We start from the raw sequence: 20,282 nt of genomic DNA, 5'->3' as shown, positions 1-20,282 counted from the left end.
AACAAGTGAATTATTTTAGTGTGAAAGTTAAAGTATTTAATTTAGAAAATGGAAAAACATTTTAATAATAAAAAAAATTCTCTGTGATTTCTATCGGCTGAATCTGTCAAATTTCACTTGACTTCATGAGTAGTTTTCATTGTTCTCAAAGTATGCATAGTATTTCAAGTTTAGTATTTGCTAAAAAAATTCCATTCTGTTTTTTGTCTTCAAAAGTACAATAATGTGTTTGTGCTTGTCCAGTCCTTCTGTTCAATACAAAGTATTTTATAAACTGTATTAAATATTCATGTTGCAAATTATGCTGTTTGTATTTGAAAGTACTCTCAGAATTTGTTAGGCTATGTAGATGTGGGCTCCTACATGATGAGGCCCTGCTGAACTTCTGTTACCTTGGATTGAGTAACGTCATGGACAACGAGCATGGCATTACAGAGATGTCATCACTTCCCTGCCTGTCAGCTTTCAGACTTCACCTGGAAATGACAAGTAGCCAGATATCACTGCTCAGAATTATGGGCAGAGATTTACCTCATCTGTCTCCAGCAAGATGCTTTCAGTGACATGTTCCCATTGTCTTTAGCTTCTAAGTGATTTTAAGATTAATTTCATATCAGGAGCTTTGATGTGGTCTGGCGCTGATGTGACATAGATTTACTAATCAGAGAGACGCTGTCCTTGGAAAGAGAGGGTGATACAAAGTCACACCACTGCTCCTAAAAAATGATTTTTGTTGCAATTTGGAATCCAGCTATGCTGAGATTATTCAAATACAAGTAAAGCATCACTGAAAAATGTTCTCAATTAGGTAATTCTCTTTATTGCTCTATTTTCTAATTGTTTGTCTTATTCCCCCAACAGGGGTTTTAGTTTAGTGTAAATTGAACCTCATCCATGTTTTTTTCATCTATATCCTGATCTCAGACAGACTCTTCAGGAAGATTCCCATTCAGTTATATGCATTGAAGACAGTTTTGGGGAGAGTAACAGTCTCTTTCCTCTCCAGTTTCTTCCTTGGATTTTTTTTGTTGCTGTTTATATTCAGCACCAAGACATTGCTATGTAAAACAGCTTTTCATGTATGAACTACTGAATAATTGAAGAGGCTGAAAGATGGTGGGACGTTGGACTGAGAGTTTGGAAGGCATCTTTCCTCCTCTTTTGTCATCCATTTCTACCCTTTTCTCTGCCTTTTGAAGATCTACTCACAGTTGTATTCATTTTTCTTTTATAATGAAATTGACTTACGTAGGTGTTGTTTTGGGAGATTTGAAAAATATTGAAGTTCCTGATTCTGATGAACCTGATTAGTTTCCTAAGTAGTCAAGACAAGTTTCAGTGACCAGTGTCCACCTTGTTCGCTCTTTGGTGGATCAGTGTGATGGTGAGAAATATCTCTCTACAGCTTTACTACTCTAATTCCTTGCAAAATAAAGTCCTCCAGAAAAAGAGCATTAAATACATAGAAAGTAGGAGAGTGTTTTAAGTCAATAAAACCTGGAATATGGTCATACACTAAACATATTTTTTTCCTTCTGACTTACATTATTAGAGTCAGTTGTTTGACAGTACTGGTTGAGTTAGAATTACTTAGTAGTTAGGAATCTTAATTTGTAACTTCTTCATAACGAGATTGTATAATTTTAGAAGAACTGGCTGAAAACTGTGTCTTAATTCTGACATTTGTGGTGCTTAGATTTTTCTTTCTGCAGCTTCCAGTGTTCCTTCTGGCTGTTCTGAGCCTCAGCATGCAGTCGTTCATAAATTTGTATGATAAATGGTATCTGTGTCTTTTATTGTATGATAGATGTTACCATTGGCCCATGTTAGCAGTGACAAGAAGGGGATTGCACTAATTAATCCTTGGGCAGTGAATCTTGATGCCTATATAAAGAAGCTGGAACACGCAATTAAATCCTATGAGAGGCAAGTCTACTCACCAGAAATTTATTATGGTTGCAGTCATGTTTCATTTTTTTTTCTCAGGTACTTGGTATTTTCTCACACATGTTTTGCTCAATACTGATAATTCTACATGTTGACACATTTAATCCACCAAAAACATGTAGGAGAAATTTTCTTTAAAAAAATTAAAGCAGAATGTAAAAACAGATAATAGGCAAGGAGATAAATAACAACATGTTGCTCATATTATGTTGTTTCAGTGACAAAAGCAAAATTCTTTTATTTTTTGGGAGCACACCTGAAACCAGTCATCCCTGAGGTGGAATTTGGCCATAAACATACAATGCTAGCCAGACTTCTAACTTAAAATTAGGCTCCTATATCAATAGACTGACACATTAAGTACCTGCTTTTTGCTGCCAGCTCTCTATAGCATGCATAGTTGCATGCAACTATGCATGCAAGAATATAACTGAGGCACCAATAAGCAATTGAAGATTTAAATTTTGTGGGTTTTTTTTTTGAGAGGCATTTGTATTGTACTTTTTAATTAAATGTTAGTAAACAGAAGTAAAGAGAAAAAAGGCATTAGATCTCTAAACTGCTTCTTTCCATTATCCAACTTTGTGCATTTTTTTGGAAATAGTTCAATTGACTATGGTGTAATTCAGTAATCATATGAGAGCTTTGACTAGAATTATTTAAAAAATATTTTTAGGCTGTATTCTAATAATATCTACAAATATAATTATTTTATATGACCAAAACCCCCTTGATGACAAGTATTTGGTCCTTGTTTTTTGATTAATTTGACAGGGGATCTTTAAGGTTTGAGATTATTTTCCTTGGTAGCTATATATGATCATACCAGTTCTTTCTAAAGCATGTTATAGCTTTGTTTTTCAATCCTATTATCCTATATAGATCTTTTGTGATAAAAATCAAGAATTTTGATTTGAAAATGATCCTTGCTATGTCTAGTATTAATAGAGTTCAGTCTCTCTGTTTTCTTTGTTCTGTCACTGAGACAACACTGTTTTTACCAGGCTGATGAAGAATTCATAGAAATTGATTTGTCACTCATTTTAATAGAAGGTTCAAGTGGTGTATTTGTGATGGTGAATTCTGAAAAAAAATCAAGTTTTTCATTGCTGTGCCATACCATTGAATATTTTACATTTACTGACTTTGATTTTAAAGGAAAGAAAATTGTTTTCTGTTTCATTCTGTTAATGAATTAAGCTCTTATTAGCATTGCCACAGTCTCCCTAAGACTTTGGTGATAAGGATTATTGTTTACTTCTGTTTACCAACAGAGATCAATGAATCAGTGTATTTAGAATAGTAGAATTGAGATCCTACTTCCATGAAAAAGAGGTAGAGAGGACAAATCTACCTGAAGATCCTTATAATTGTCAGTGCAAAAAAAGAGATCTTTCTTTTGCTTTTTCTCTAAAAGTGAAACAGCAAGCCAGTCAATTTTTTAAAATCTAGATGTCACAGCCCTTTTCTAGTAACTGAACTTCCAAAAGCTGCAGTTCAGCTTTGTGAATAGTGGTTGGTCACAAATTTATTCTGACATAGGTAGATGAAACAATACGTCAGGGCACCCAAGTTTCAAGCACAGAAGCAAACAAGCCAGTATTTTCCCCATATTCAAACTGAGTTTAGCATCAGATTTAGAGGGAGAAAAGTGGCAAGGGCAGAATTTTTGTGGTCTGACAAAGAGAATATACAATATTAAAGGAGAAAAACACTGAAAGCTTCATAATGTGTATGATTTTGTTTAGCCAGAAGCTTTTATAACCAACTTAGTTATGGGTGTGCAGATTTAGAAGGATGAAATAGGCATTAAAGCATGCTGAGACTGTATATTGGGAATAAAATAAGTAGTTTGTATTCTAAAAATGCTGGAATATATTTTCTGGTAGTTAAAATGAATCATCAAGAATTTCATATTCAGAATCTGTTGTTAATGTGCTATTTTTTGTGCATGCACCAGTAAATCTGGCAAGACTACTTGCAGTCAATCAGGTTACAATCTGAATTTTTCCTAGTGATGAATTTATTCTCGTATCCAAAGGAAATTTGGAATTTTTTTTTCTAGAATTACAGTAATTGGGATGATCAGTAAAGGTTTATTTCTATAGCTGAAATGAAGTAATTGAATGATGGCTTGTTTGTGATGTCAAGCTAGATGATCTTATAAGAGTTCAAAATTTCTGTCTTAAAAAGCAAAACCAGAAAGTTTAATGGTACTTTAAAAAAAATCTCAGAACTGCATTGCTTTGGGATAATCACTTCTGTTTTCCTGTCAGTAGTTTTTCTTCATAGCCAGAGTTTAATGAATTAGAAACCTGAATGGCACAACTGAGGGGTAATCTTAGCAGGGAAAAAATTAGAAATTAGCATTACTACATTCAAACTACATTTTCTGAAAATGTTTAATTGGAGGAACTGTGCAGCTTAACTGGCATTTAATCAGTTTTGTTATTTGATTTAACTTGCTGGTGCTGAAGACAACCATCCATAGAAAATCCTGGCAGGAAGCAGCAGTGATTGCCATTAAACCTTCTATGACCCTGAAATAGTCATGCTGTTATTTGATGGAAGATACTGCTTTCCCGTCTTCTTTTGCAGTTGATAATTTCATAGCTGAATGATAAGGATACAGTTTGATGATACAGTGTGCTTAGAATACAAATCAGTGCAGATATCTTAAGAAACTGTGTTTATTTGCTAGTTTTAAGATGATCAGCTGCACAAGGAACTGCATTCCCTCAAAAACTGCTTTCCTTTCTTTAATAGGCGCCTGAACCTAGTTATTTGGAGAGCACTATCTCAGGAGGAAAGAGACAAGTAAGCTATCACTTTTGGTTTTCTAATGTATCTCTGAAGGGCTGGTCATAAATATTTGGTAGTTTTTTATCACTGTTTCTATAACCAACAGGTTTAATTTTCAAATATTTCATAAATATACCTTGTGTTCAAAAATGTATATATGATATGGTGTGATATGAAATTCTGGACCTCCTTTTTGTGGTGTCGATTATTTTTAAAGGAAAGAACTTGCATTCCATTTGAATGTTGCTTCTCTATCCTTAATCAGTGTCAAGTGGAGGGCCTTGGGAGGGCAGCATGTCATTGCTTTTGACAGCAAAGTAAATCTTCTCTCGCCCCATAAGGAGCTCTCTAGTGGCTGGTTTGTTAAGGTGTAATAAGCACCTTAAAAGCATGTGCTGGAACTGTATATCACTCTGGAAGTTTGTACTGTGTTAGCCTATTTTTTAATATTGATTTAAAAAATTAATTGCTATATAAACATCAGTGAAGTTAGCATCTGTTTGTGCCAGAGAATAAAGCAAAGATCAATTAATGAAAACTGAATGCGCCTGAAATAGATCTTCACAGAAAAATGGGAATGAAAACTAGAATGCTTTTAAGACATTAGCTAATGAGTAAAAAAACCTACAGTTCTATCATTAATAAGGAGAACTAAAACCTCATTCTACTGCAGAGAGGAAATGAAGACTGTTAAACAAAACAGCATGTAATGAAAGAAAAAGAAAATAGATGTCTCTTGATAGACTGTGAGTTGCAGAGTATAGAAATTTGACAGAGTATCATCCACAATGTTTAATTATTGATCACATATGGCCAATTATGCGTGTAATTAAAAAAATGTTGTAGCAGTTGCACAGTCTATTGCTAGAGGAGCATATAAATCTCGTGCATAGACATTAATATTATGTAGATAGATAAAAATATTGTGCACAGGTATTAAAATATTTGGTATGGTTTTCAGAAATTATGGCTCAGTCACTTGAATTTCTCTGTAGCTGTGTTTCTATAAGATACAGTTATACCAGACATGATTGTTTGACCAAACACAGCAGTATCTGGATGAAATGCAGGAACTTGTAGCATACAGAAAATAAATTGGGCAAATCTGATTCTTTATTCTGCCTTCACAATTTGTGACTCTATCTGTAGAGCACTGATGCAATTTAAATTCTTCCTACTTGTGATTATTAATTTCTTAAAAAATATATTTTTTTAAGATTTAAAGAGGATGGGCCAGTCCAATATATGCATCATAAAGAAACTTTGCTGGAGGCTTTAGAGAATTTGGGATGGCCAGTTTCCTATGAAGATGTAAAATTGTTAGAAGATGAGATATTGACAGCATTAACATATATACAACAAGCCTCTGCTCTTCAGGAAACTGTCAAAAAGGAAATGGAGAAAAGCTCAGAATCACACATAAGCAACAATAAAAAGGTAATGGGAAGAGATTTTTTTTTCCCTTAGATATTCCTCTTCACTATATACCTCTGGAATATTTTTTTCCATCATCTTAGATAATGAAGTAGAATTGTAGCATGATGCTAAATAAAATGGATAGAGGAAAGAAGATAGTTAAGAAGAGAGCAAGCTTACAATTACTTTTTTTTAAATATTGGGGAAGTAGAAGTTCTGAAGCTTCAGAGAGAGCCACAGAAATCAAGCCTTTTACAAATAAATCACAGCAAAGGATCTTCTCTGCTGCAATGATAGCAGGAAAGAGAAAGAACAGATATATTAAAGGCAATTTAGGTACAAGATTTCTGGTTGGTTAATATCTGATAAACAGTACTAAAAGATCTTCTAATATTGGAGTAATTCACTGTAATCTTCTGTGGTACATTTCTTGTAAAAGAAAATATAGAGAGAAGAGGTGGGATTCAACTTCATTTTTGTACACTAAAATTTAACTGTCTCTAAAATGTGGGTATATGTGAACTGGTGGGCAACATCACAACATTGTGAACTGAGTCAGTGGCACCTGGAGCTCATTCTGAAGTGGACACTTACTTTTGGCTAGGCAGAGGCTTATTTTCTCTCTTCATTTCATTAATACATGAGTCTAGCATTAACACATTAGTCTAGCTACTCTGAAACTATGATTGAAATTAATGTTGTTGTATATATATATATGTGTGTGTGTTTTCTGTAGTTTTTGAGTTTTTTAATTCCATTAAGACTGCATATTTGAAAACATTTTAACGTCTTCATAAAACATATGATCTTGATTCATTTTACATTAGCTTGAAAATATTACATTGCTGCTAGAGCTAGTTTGATGATTGATTTACCTATGCCATATAATGTCCCAATACAAGAGCAGCAGAAACATGTTTATGTTTCATTTGTTGAGTGTAATTTTACTGTTGCCTTGGAACAACCAGTGTGTGCTCTCAGACATGATGTGATTAACATTGTGCAATCACTTATCCTGAGTCAAACCTGCTTTAGGAGTCTAATCAGAGCAGCATCTTCAGTAATTGCTAATCTGCAACTGAAAGGCTTCAAGAGTGAGCAGCAGAAATGCAGATGTAATTAGAATTCTCTTTATGTAGTAGAAAAACAATGGGAGAAAATGAAGAAAAATGGGAAGGCTTTAAAAAGTTTTGTTGAAGGTTTTGCCAACTGTAATGCCTGCCCACAAAAGGGTATAGAGAAATAAACTGCCAACGGAAATACATTACAGCTAGGAAATGATATGGCACTGAATGAAAATTGTCATTGTGACATCATAGAAAAATCACAATTATCATGAAACTACTCAACAAAGCAGACTTTTAAATTTCCTGATGAATTTTTCACTAAATTTTAAATAAAACACCTTAGTTTTCAGCTCTTTCTTTTTAGGCTCTTTCATAAAAATGGGCTAGGTCCATGCAGAATGGGCTTGTTCCCACTGGCACCTAGGGAAGAGTGGTGGTTGCTTGACTATGGAGGTGTCAGGATTATGAGAACCCAAAGTTTGAGCCAAGATACAGATCTGTGGGTATTCTTCATGTCTGTTCTCACTTATAATAGGAAAGTGCAAAGACTATTATTTTTGAAAGGGAATTAAAAAATGTAGCAGCTACTGGAAGAAGTAAACAAAGTCTCCTTCACCCACTGTGGTTTAACGCATTGCCTTCAACAGAAGCAGAGTGAAACATGGTAAAAACCCCTGAGAATCAGATGGGGCTCTTTTGTAATAAAAACACTGAATGCCAGAAATGGCCACTCCAACAGTGTCTGGGTCAGTCCTGCTGAACACCTAAAAGCTGTGTGAGAGAAAAGAAAGATGGATTTGAATTTACACAGTGTTTCTGAGCCACCTGAATTCTGCACTACTCGGACTCCTCATTGTGGATGCTTGTGTCATCTTCAGTATTTGGATTAATGTGGAGTGCTGGAAGTTGCCCAAGTTATTAGTTAAGCAATACAAATTAGTTGATAATAAATATTCAGCAGCAGCTGTCCTTTTGGAGGCTGAGGAATTAAGTAAATGCTTTACCCAAATGCTTTTTTGTGTCTGTGGAACTGTAGGTCTGCTCTCAAATCAGCCTTTGTTGAGTTATACTTCAAGCAGCCAGTTAAGCACTGTGAAGAGCCCCTGGTTTAGTCTGAGTTTCAAAACCCAAGCTGTTGGTACAATTAATATTCTGTAGGGGTAAAGAATAAGCTAGAAAAAATACCATATATCTCCAATTTAAAATACCTCCTTGCCTCTTTTGTGTGTTTTACTTATTTTTAGGAGTTTTTTTCTAGGGTTTTTTGTGATTTTTGAGGGGGAGTTTGAAAAAAAGAGATTGTGATAATTATAGTGAAACTGAGAACAAACAATTTAGTCAAAGTTACTAATATATTTTCCATCATTATTGACTACTAGGGAAAATCAAATATCAAATCAAATACATTTTTTACAAAAAAAAATGTCATCAGAAAAAGAAGCAAGTCATACACATCCTAGCAAGCAGGGGTTTTATTAAGAGTCTGTGAGGTATGGTCATTTTTCAGAACAATGTGTAGATGTGTGGAAAAGTTTGAGATTTCAAGTTGAATATTTTTATGATTCAGAAGAACTGGGTGCCTGCAAATTGTTCATGAGGTAGGCTAATAAATATTTTTAAAATTAATGGTGAAATTGATTTATTTAATGGTGTAAATAAATGCCAAAATTTTCATTCAGTGGTGAAACTGATTTATTATAAGCAAGTTTTGCACTTGCTTGTAGTTTATATTTAGGAGCATTATTGTGAGCAGAATGGCAAAAATAATTAGTGCATGAAGAACCCAAACTAGTGGGGCAGAATAATGGATAGTGGCAGGTCTGGAAGATGAAGTATAATATTTTGCTAAAATGGAATGTTATAGAATGGTTGAAAATGTCAATTAAATTTTGAATTTATAGTAAATAAAATTTTTTTCCCAGACACTTGAAGACTTGTTTGAACATTTTTTGATTTTGTTTTTGACTTTTTAATGATTCATCCCATACAGTGAGGTACTTCTAATATAAATCAGATTACTGTGAAAACTCTCCTATCTGGTCAAAATAAATGTGTAGAACAAATTTTCTTATTCTGAAAAAAGAGCTGATTTTTCCTTACCTCATGCTTTAATATGAATTGTGCAACTTCGTGACATTTTTTGTTGAAAAACAATAGCCAGAGCACATGAAAATACAGGTATTGTTATAACCATACAGAACAGGATTTTATAGTGAAAACTCTTATATGAATACTTCCTGTACTTAGAAGTATTCTGAAAGTTTAAAGTATTTCCAGCTTACTGTGAATTCTGTACAGATCTCGTAGCATTACATTGCTTCAGTTTTTAAGTAATTCCAAAGAATAGATTAAGGCTGACTGCATTAGCTTTTGTAAAGAAATAATTATGTCAAATTACAGAGACTTGAAGAAGAAAGTGGGAAGGTGAAGTCTAAGACAAGACAAAAATGTCAAATCTTTGTGACTCACAAAGGCCAAAAGCTAATTGCAAGATCAGATGTCACAGGATTTTATTATCCAGGTATACATTTTTGTCTGCATTTACAATAGCATTTAGTGTTCCTTAATACTGATGAAGTATAAGTTGTGCTCACAATTAACTACTTCTTTCTCAATGACATTTACTATTGCATGTGCATATTAATGAAAAATGAGTATATATTTTGTGTGTGCACATATATATACATTTATAAGAAGACATTCATTTTGTAAAGTTGGAGAGCAATGATATGCTTGTCTATGAAAAGTATGGAAGGAAATTGTAAGCCAAGCTTTTGTGTGTGCCCAAAAAGATCACTAAATGCTGCTGCCTTTTTGTTGAATTTTAAGCCAGAGTGGTTAGTGGGTAAAACTCAGTTCTGTTATTTCGCACAGAGAATATTAAAATATTCTCTGTGTGTATGTGTTTGTGCTACCTTTACTTGTTTGGTTGGGATTTTTTTTTCAATTATATCTTTTTAACTGTGGTAGTAGTTTTATTATGTTAACTGTCAGTTTTATTATGTTAACCTGATCAGCCTACAAATTTCAGACCTGTGCTTGAAAAAGACTTCATTTTCTTTTTATAGCACTATTTAGACTGCTTTGTAAGGCAGGGTTTTTTTTGGGTACAAATGTCTCCATTGCCCTCGCACAGCTTCCAGCAGCTGAATGAAAATGAAGAATGTAATGTATAGACATGGTTGACCTCAGTGGTGTGTGACAGCCTATAGGATTGTTTTACAAAATAATTACATCAAGGGATGAAAGAAAAATAGCTTGAATATTTTATTCTTTTGTTTTTCAGGAACTGTGATAAAGAATATTAGTTCTACCTGTGTACTTGTTGACTTCAGCAATGGGGAGAGCTGTGATGTCCCTGTCAAGTTCACTATACCTGTGGGAGGTGCTATGCCATGCCCACATCTGCAGGTGAAAAACTATTTTTTTATTATTGTAAATATGCATTTTATATTTAAAAATATGAAATTAATTTTATACTTAGGTAATAAGCTATAGATTTTTAAAAGTCTTTTAAATACATTCATTTTAAAGAAGAGTTTTTCATTATAGTAATATGCTATTTTCAGCATGAAGTTTTTCATTGGTTTGAAGCATGTTTTCATTGTAATTCTGTTCCTTTGGTTATTAAAAATATGTGTTCTAAATTTATCTATATTGTTTTCTTGATAAAACATGAATCTTTCCCCAGCCATAGAAGAAAGGTGAGCTATTTATTAGTTATTATTTTCTAGCACATAGATTATAAAGGTAAGAGAGCCTTTTATACTTAGTGTGATTTATAGCAGATTTTAACCATTTAGTTTCCACAGCATGTTTTAAATCCAACAAATAACCATATACTAATGCAAAGAACAGTAATAAAAAAATTATAATCCCAGTTCCATTTCTGGTTTTCTTTAAAATTTATCAGCTATCTGTAATCTTAGCTGGGGGGTTTTGGTGATTCTTATTTTACACACTGAAAAGGTGATGGTTGCATAGAGGATAAGCATGGATCCATCTGTTTTGAATAAAAGAAACATGTTTATAATTGCATTGCTACATATAAAACTAGAGATACACCTTTTTTCAGATTGAGATAAAGGCAAATCCTGATATAGTAGCTCCTGATAACTCTGTAAATTCTGTATCCAACTCTAGAGACCTGCAGAATTTGATATAAAATTGTTACTTCTGCATTAGTTTTAAAAACTATTTTGGATCAATAAGTTTCATCTGGAATTATCTAAAATCCTCAAGGTTGTTTTAAAAGCTTGTTGAAAGCTTTAGAATTTGCATAGAATCCAAGGGAATGCAGTTTGTAAGAGTTTCCTCATTCGGTTCAGCTTGCTAGCTAAGCCCTGGTACATTTAGTAGAGCTCGGTCCTTTATTTTTGTTTTGTGTTCTCTCCCCAGTTCAATGGAAATTGCATGATCAGAATATGCAAGGATCGAGTTCTTCTTTTCTTTCAGTGGTCCATATTAAATCATGGGGACATGATAGAATGGTGATTCATTAAAAAATATCTTAGTAGTTATGTCTTGTAAAGCTCCCAGGTTACATGGTTCTTGCATTGATGCTTTCCTGGTGCACAGGTTGGAGACTATGTGTTTGCCAGAATTGGGACACGGGCAGAAAATGAATGTTATGTTCCTGCCATTGTCATAGCAACACCAGAGAGGGTGGAGACAGGTGACAAACTCTACACAGTACTGCTGTTCAACAACAGGAAGGTAAGTAAACCTAGATGACACCAGTCTGGCTGTTTTTGAAGAGGCAGATAGAATTTTCCAGGCTAATGAGCTCCCTGTCCCAATCTGAGTCTCCAGCTAACCAGAGTAAATCAGATTTCAGAGTGCAATGAACAGCTCATGTAATAAACCTGAACGAAGAAATTCTGTCAGATAATTTATTCTGAAATCATACTCTGTTCTTTCTTCTTTAATACATTTGGTGGCTTTCATAAGTACCATGCTTCTAAAATAAGAAATATAGGGAGTTTTAATACAGTCAGTATAGTCTGAAATTAATTCCATTATGTTTGTTTGGTTTGTTTTTTGTTTGTAAGCCATTATGATAATTTTACTGCATTTTTCACAGCATGCATTAAAGAAAATTTACTTTGTACTTGAAACTTTCATATTAATTATCTTTATTAGAGGCTGATTACGGTTGCATTTAGCAGTTGATTTTTTATGCATATGTATCTTCATTGCTTTTGAGATTCTGGTTTAAATTAGATGAATATTGATTGCGTTATTGCAGGAACACTGTATAAGAAGCGAGCTCATTAAAATCAGCCAAACCAAGTATGCCTATTCCTGTCAGTACATAAGAATGGTGCAAACAGTGGATTATGAGATGTGAGTATGTTTAAACCTAAAAATACTAAATTTTAAAAATTTGAATCTTAAATGTTGCACTTTGAGTTCAGCAATGCTGTCAGGTTTCCATAGGTAGTACTCCAACTACAGCTATTGTTGACTGGCTTACTCTACACATGCAACTAAGTTTATGTGAGAATTTACTGCCTTATTTTCATTCTGGAAATATTGGTGGGATCTGATGGTTTGAAGCTTAGTCCCAGAAAGTTGTTAAGGTGATTGCTGAAAGGTGAGATGGAGTTTCTATTTGTTGTAGACCTTATTTTCCTCTTAAAATAGTTATTGTTATGCAAAGCTGCACATAAAATTGCAATTTTTTTTCTAAGATATTTGTTCATCTTCTGAGCTTAAATCTGGAGAACGGTGGAGAGTGTGTAAGATGAGTATGAGCCCCTAGTTAAGTTCTGCAGAATTAATGTGCAGTAAGATATGTAGTGTGCACTGAAAATGCAGTGGTTCCAAGTGTTTATGGATTATATTTTCATCTTGTATTAAGTTCTAGCTTAATCCAGTTGAAATTGTGACAGCCTTCAGAGCACTAACAACCTCAGACAACCTTAGGATGGACAATAAGATCAGAACCATCGTCTAGGGATATTTTTCTGCAATTATTTGGGATTTAAAAATTATCTGAAGCAGAATTGGAGTCTCGCCTTGTTGGAATTTTCTTCCATAAATTTGTGCAGTTACTTTCTTTGAAACCATGTAAAACTTCATCATCCATAGCTTCTTCCCAGGGGGAGTCGCACAGTTTCACATTTTGTGTGAGAAAACATAATTTGGTTTTGAATCTTCCATTTACCTTGACATCTAGAGGATGAAGGATTTCCTCTTCCATGTAGTATGAGCACTGCTGCAAAGGAATCATATAATCTCCGTCATGGGAAGTTTATTTCCACGAATAAACATGAACAAGGAAAATGACAGAATCACAGAATTAGCTTGATTAGAAAAGACCGTTGAGATCATCAAGTCCAGCCTATCACCCAACAGCACCTTGTGAACTAGAGCATGGCACTGAGTGCCACATCCAGTCTTTTCTTAAACATCTCCAGGGACAGTGACTCCACGACCTCCCTGGGCAGCCATTCCAATGCCCAGTCACTCTTTCTGTAAAGAACTTCTTCCTACTGCCCAACCTAAACCTCCTGGTACAGCTTGAGGCTGTGTCCTCTTGCCCTGTCTCTGGTTACCTGGGAGAAGAGACCGACCCCCACTTGGCTGCACCTTCCTTTCTGGTAGTTGTAGAGAGAAATAAATTCCACCATTAAAGGCAATTTTAGATTACAGAATCATGGGATGGGTCCGATTGGAAGGGAAAACAGTGGTCCAAGGGACATCTGGTCCAACCTCCCTGCCCAAGCAGGATCATCCCAGAGCACATGGCAAGGGATTGCATCCAAATGGTTGAGTATCTCCAGTGAGGAGACTGCACACTCTCTCTGGGAAGCCTGCTCCAGTGCTTGGTCACCCACAGATGTTTTTAATTTTCATTGAAATGTTCTAATATGATTATAATCATTAAAGATTATAATCTTTAATAAGGCTGATCTATGGATTCACTGAGAATGATGGAGTGAAAAGCAACTGAGATTCAAGTCCTGTGGTTCCCACACATTTTCTAGTAGTGATCCCGGTACAGTTTGAAACTCAACGTTCCACCAACTTGCAGCCACAGCACACAAACAAATGAATGCCCTCTCTTTACTGAGGAGAATTCCAAATCTGGGAACACATCAATGCCTTTTCCCAGGTCACATGATTAATATGACAGTAGCTTCTTCTCACCAAAAAGGAAACCTGAAGACCATGGTTTCCTTCTTAATGCCAACAACCAGTTGAAAAGAGGCAGGTATGTAACTGGTCTGAGTACCAGCAAAATCAGCAGAAGTCTTTCCATTCCACTGAGTTGGATTGTATTCTGAGGTACTGTATTAAGAAAAGATGTGATTAAATGCATGAGCAATAAGAATAGTGTCCATTCTACATGCTTTGTTTCATGAATGAGTGCTTTAGTACAAATACGCACTCTCCAAAGAGAATTTATAAGCAAGCTGACTTGCCATTTTTATGTACAAATGAGAAGAAAATTGAATTTTGCATTGGCAAACAGAGAATTTGGAGAATTAACTGAAATGAATACACTAAATGGAGTTTCCATTAGAAATGGAGTTTCCATTAGAGCCCCTACTTTTTACAAGGGCATGGAAGTGTGCTTTCCAAGAAACTTGTTCTTTGTTATATTTCTAAAATAAATCCCTACCTCCTATATCCTACTTAGAGGGGGACACTGCAGCATATTGTTCATGGATATGCACAGATCTAATGAGAGAATGCTGACATTGTTGATAGGAACAATGCAAAAGCATAATTTAATTGGAAAGGAATCAAAAAGTCTGAATGCAATATGATATTAGAACCTCAAAAAGAGACAATCTGTTTGTGCTAAGTGCTGGAGTAGTAAGGGAAAGAAAATTAAAAGGCACATCCCAGGTTCCCATGTTGACAGGAAGTCCTCAGTGCCCATGGATGTATTACAATGGCTTGGCTAACTCCAGCTCTGAGTTCTTTGGGATTGTCTTTTAATGTTTTTGTGGTGTGTGTTAGGGGTTATGCTTAATCGACTAATCTTTAGAGGTACTAATATAGCTCTTATGGTTTTAGTAATGTTCATGAGACATTAGCATCTGTTTGGGGCATTTTCCTGCCATCACTGTGGAAAGAAATAATTTTGGTAGAAAAAGCACTCTGCAAATGTAGCCAACAAGTTCCATAAGCAAAGTACAACACTGTGTGATGTGGACCCACACAACAAAAGGGTCCTTTTTGCCCACATCCTTTCTGGAGTTATAAGAGGCAGGTAAGATTAAGGGCCAGAGCCCTGTTTTAGGCTATCCTTCACTTATTCTATAGGTAAAAGGGAAACTGAATTGTAGAACATTTACATCACTGTCAAATGGTCAAGAGTGTGATAAGTCCTTCTCTTGTCAGTACTGTGAGATGTGGAAAAAGGTGAAATCTATGTCTTGTAAAAGAGGCTTTATGAGATATGTTCTTTTAGCTTAGTGGATTTCCTTTTCTGGTTTTCCAGCGTGGATGATGAGACTACAGAGCCCTGCCCTCGCCCACCTGTGGAAAATGAAGAAGAAGAAGCAAAGAAAAGTATAGTGAAAGAAAAGAGGGAAAAAAAGAAAAAGAAGGGAACATCAGTAGACAAAAGGTATTCAAGGGAGACAATGTCAGACTTGGATAATCTTTTGTGTCTAGAAGTGAAGTGAAACAGAGAGGAAGAAATTCACTTTCTAGAAATAAGGAAGAATTTAGAGGTAAAGATGTAGCTCTGGAAAAGCAGAAGTATAAGGAATTAAACATTTGTGATGGGCCTTTAACTATTCCCCACACAAGGAACATGTTTCTGCATTTCTGGGTGTTAGCCAAGTTAGCTTTCCCATGTCCTATATGATGAAATTCTTTCACCTCCTTTAGAAACTGTCCTTGACACTTTCTCAGCATGTGTTTTCACAGCAACGGCAAGAAATGAATAAAGCACATTGCAGCATATGCCACCTTAATTTCCCTAACAGTGGTAGTAGCAGTGAGGATGCAGTAACACCAAACCTTAGTACCTGCTTGTAAGCAGAGTATTTATTCCAGTTCCTCTACTGTTTGTTCTTTGTTAGATTAAAGTTATGTCTGTATTGCAGGTATTAAATTATTGCACCTGTAGCTCAGAGGTGAAATTGCTTTTGGTGTATGAGCTGGCTCAGTTAAGGCTGACAGCAGTACCTATACTCCCTGTCACTCTGGAGCAGAGACTGAGCTAGTGTAGGCCTGCCACTGCATGTCTGTCAGCTCTTCATTTTCAAGATCCTACTGTCCGTGGAAAGAAAGGGTTTTTATCCATACTTGCTAAGTGTACCTCCTCGTACCATTTTAGATATGTTTTCAACAGCCTCATTATTTATTTACTTTCAAGATGATGGGTTGTAAATTCACTCAATCATCATGTTTTCAATCAACTTGATTTGGCTCATCTGAATGTTCTGTGTTCTTTCTCATCCTTTAAAGATTGCCTGTAAATTCCATTCACATTGCTTATAGTGGGTATTACGGTGCCCATTATATAATGGGCATTTTAACAGTGGCCTGATCAGATTTATACAAGAGCAGAGGTGTTGGCTTGTCCAGTGAAAAACCATGGTTTCCAAAGCGGGGCTACATCATTGGAAATGCTCAGTTATCCCAGACACCTTCCTCTTGGACATTTTGAGATGCAGGTACTGAGGAAATGTGAAATAATCCTAATGTGATCAGCAAGTCCTATAACTGATTCCCTGCAGCTTGGAGGAAAGATTACACAAGAGCAGTGGTTATCTATGCATTTTAATCCTGCCTAGATTTAGCAAATAATCTCATAGTATTCTAACAAGGCTTCAATGTTGTATGCAGGTCGAATGTACTGAAGAAGGTACCTTGTCCTCTTCTTGTTACACCATAAATATTGAATATGAATATTAATTTTTTTCTATAATTTATTTTCATTTACATATCCTTCTGTGTTTTATCAGAAAGCGAAAAGTCAGAGCTGATAAAGATGTTAAGTAACACTATATGGTCATCCTCACATGGTTTCATTAGATACCTCTTTATCCAATCTCTCTAGGTGACTGTGTATTTATCCTCTTTGGGTGTAGATAATTGCCCCATTTTCACACCATGCAAATGTTTCACAGCACTCTGTGTAAGTTATATAATTTTGTAAGTTGTATCAAATGTGCTACCTGACCCCTGTTATACACATCTTTTTGAACTGTGTTAATGCTGGATCTCATTTTAAAGATTAAGAGAATAAAGAAAACAAATTTGCCTGGCATTTTTTCCCTTCTGCTCAACTTCCAATCAAGTATGAACTAGTAGTTTACACTTTCTGCTTGGCAGTTCAATATGTGTTGAGCACCAGTGCGATTCCCCTATGCAGGTTAACGCCTTTCCTTAGAAGCCGTCATATTTGATTACATTGATGTGGGTAGGTGTTAAATAACATGGATGAGGAGTTGGAAAGCCCTGCCATTCTAATGAATTTTTCAGTTAGTCTCTGTGGACCAGGTATTAAAAATATCAGGTATCTAACAATGGACTTTCCCTTCACAGAGTTTTTGTAGTGCTGAAATAAGGCTGGATATTCAAGTCAGGAGCCTAAACTGTGAGTCAATACACCCTGTTTTCCTCTTCAGACCCCTGTATCACTCTGAAGTCTCAAATATTGCCTTTCATATGCTGAACACACTAATGTTCATCAGAGTGATCCCTTTCCAGGTTTTCCTAGTAGTCGCTTTCATTACTTCATTATTTCTGGACTGTTTATATCAAAGGCAGATTTTTTTCAAAGTCAGCATCTTAGAGAAGTGTTTTGAATAGCTGTAATAATAACAATTTTTGTAGTTAAATATCTTTTACAGGAACAAAGTTATGCTTTTTTTTTTTTTTTAGATTTCTAAAAACAGTCTATTAAACTGGGTTTTTTTCTGAAAGATGTATATTCCTCCCATCTATTCTTTTCCTTGTAATATCAAATACCTAAATAATTTGGATATCTTTTAACTTCTGAAAAAGCTCAATAGTCCTGATGTGTTTGACTGAAGTAAAGGCATTTTCTTCATATTTATGTAAATGTTTTCGCTATGTATGTATGTCTAATGCATTAAAAGAATTTAATGCCATGAGTGTTTTTTGCATTTCCTTTACAAAGGTTTGTCTTGTCACTTTTTATGTCCAGATACATTCACACACACACACACATATATATATATTTAGTAATCTGACTGGGCTATGTTTTGTAACTATTTGATGTGTTAATCAACACTTCTGCCTATGTTTCTGCTGCCTTCATATGTACATTCATCTGTTACATAAGGAATTAATTTCTCCTAAACTTGAATGAGCATTACCAGATACCAAGATGGATTTTTGTGCTCCCCAAGTTAATGTGGATTCAGCTACATGGCTCTTACATAGGTGGTTGTGAAACCTTGTATTCCCATATTATTCCACAGACCTGTGGGCCCTATATGAATTAAGGGAATTTGGACTATTTGTGGTTTGGTTTATGCTCAGCTAAAATATTTCTGGTTGTGAAGAGGAATCAACAGCCCATTCCTGTTGATCCCACTTGCAGAAACAGCATAGTGAATAAAGATCAAGTAATTGTGTTAGATATTTAGCATATATTAGCTTCATTATTGTGTTGAAGTGAATTCTGCCTTATTTCTTCCAGAACTACTGTATTTGAAACATTATTATTTTGATGTGTATGCTTGCCACTCTTACAGTGTTAGTTAACTCTGTGTGTTTATAAGAGAGAAAATGAAAGCTTGGCAAATTCCTGCTGACTGTTGGCTAATGATTCTTTGCCTTGGTAACTCAAATAATACTATTTGATGTAGCAAAATCATTGATGCTTAACTCTGTCCTTGGTTATTGCAATAATTGTTTTTATAGGTACAATAAAATAATGTATCTCCTTCTGTAGAAAAATTCTTCTTTCTAGTTTTCTCTATTCTGTAATGCCTAAAATCAATGTTCATTCCATATTACTTCCTTGTCAATTTTCTAAAATGTGTATCTAGTAAAAAAAAAAAAACAAAACCAGAAAAAATTGGCTTGAAGTACAGGTATGATACACAGTACTACACTGCATTGCCTGATGCATTAGCAGATAATAGCTATCAGAGCCAAAATCTCCTTTTCCGTTTATGAGATGTGACTTGAAACAATTATGCTGATAATTACTGTAACTGCCAATATGGGGTAGCTGGGAGACCTTTGAAAATGAACATTTTCTGTCCTTTTCTGTGGCAAACGTAGTTTGTCTGAATTGGGTTCAAGAGTGGAGCAGCTGTGGCACCTGGCATTCTAGTGGATTGGCTGGATTTCCTGCAGTAGGATTTCCCATTTTTAGCACCCACTCGTTTTCCAGTCTCATTTTCCATCTAGTCCATTCAGCATTTGGAGAAGGCTATCATAATAAAGCAGTGTTCCCATCTGTTGGTCATGGCTTGTTTAATGAGCAGTTGATGTCAATTCAGCTATGCCTGCATCTGTTCCTTACTGCAGCTGTGTGGGGTTAAGGGCTCCCCAACAGCAGCCAGATTTAGTTTTTGTCTCTTGATACCATGTTAGAGCTTGGCCAGAAACATTCTGCCTTCTCTCAGGGCTGTCTGCTCATGGAAAGTGTGCTAAACTCGCCATCTCTTTCCCCAAAAAGAATGAAACATGAGACAGGCAAGGCGGGGGGAGTGCAGTTCCATTGGTTTCGGAGGCGTGTTTGGGGGAATCTGAGGGCAGAGATGGAGGACAGTTCAGTCCAGATCCTAAAAGCAAGACCAGAATGGGTTCTTTCAGCATAGAGATAGCAAATAACATAGAGAGCCTGTGCACTGACTGAAGACAGCAAACAGATTGTGAATGTGTCTGATGGGGAACACTCATTTGATAGTGCAGCTTTCACTTAGGGAAGCAGTATGGCCACAATACCTTTCAGTATTTTAGTCTGACAAAGCTTTTGTACTGCAGACAGACAGGGTACAGTCAAGGAATTTCCTGACCCTTGCATGTTAACTCTAGATTTCTGTCTCTGAGGGTGCTGAAGAAGAATGTTTCCTTGGTGTATTTAAGTGCTTATGG

The 20,282-nt window shown here is 35.4% G+C and overlaps 1 protein-coding gene across 1 annotated transcript in view; it reads left to right on the top strand.

Moving 5' to 3' along the window:
• VWA3B (von Willebrand factor A domain containing 3B) overlaps positions 1–18,285 on the top strand; it is a 59,046-nt gene extending 40,761 nt beyond the window's left edge. The window contains 9 exon segments of the mRNA XM_068182692.1: positions 1,808–1,986; positions 4,714–4,764; positions 5,967–6,186; positions 9,633–9,753; positions 10,519–10,643; positions 11,811–11,948; positions 12,481–12,578; positions 15,691–15,854; positions 15,857–18,285. Coding sequence (XP_068038793.1) covers positions 1,808–1,986; positions 4,714–4,764; positions 5,967–6,186; positions 9,633–9,753; positions 10,519–10,643; positions 11,811–11,948; positions 12,481–12,578; positions 15,691–15,854; positions 15,857–16,062 — 1,302 coding nt within the window. The 3' untranslated portion in view covers positions 16,063–18,285.
• Positions 18,286–20,282: the final 1,997 nt, after the last annotated feature.

This window comes from Anomalospiza imberbis, chromosome 2 (genome assembly GCF_031753505.1).
Source record: "Anomalospiza imberbis isolate Cuckoo-Finch-1a 21T00152 chromosome 2, ASM3175350v1, whole genome shotgun sequence".
Taxonomy (NCBI): Eukaryota; Metazoa; Chordata; class Aves; order Passeriformes; family Viduidae; genus Anomalospiza; species Anomalospiza imberbis.
Note: the sequence above shows the minus strand (reverse complement) of the source record. Positions and strands in the feature narration are given on the sequence as shown.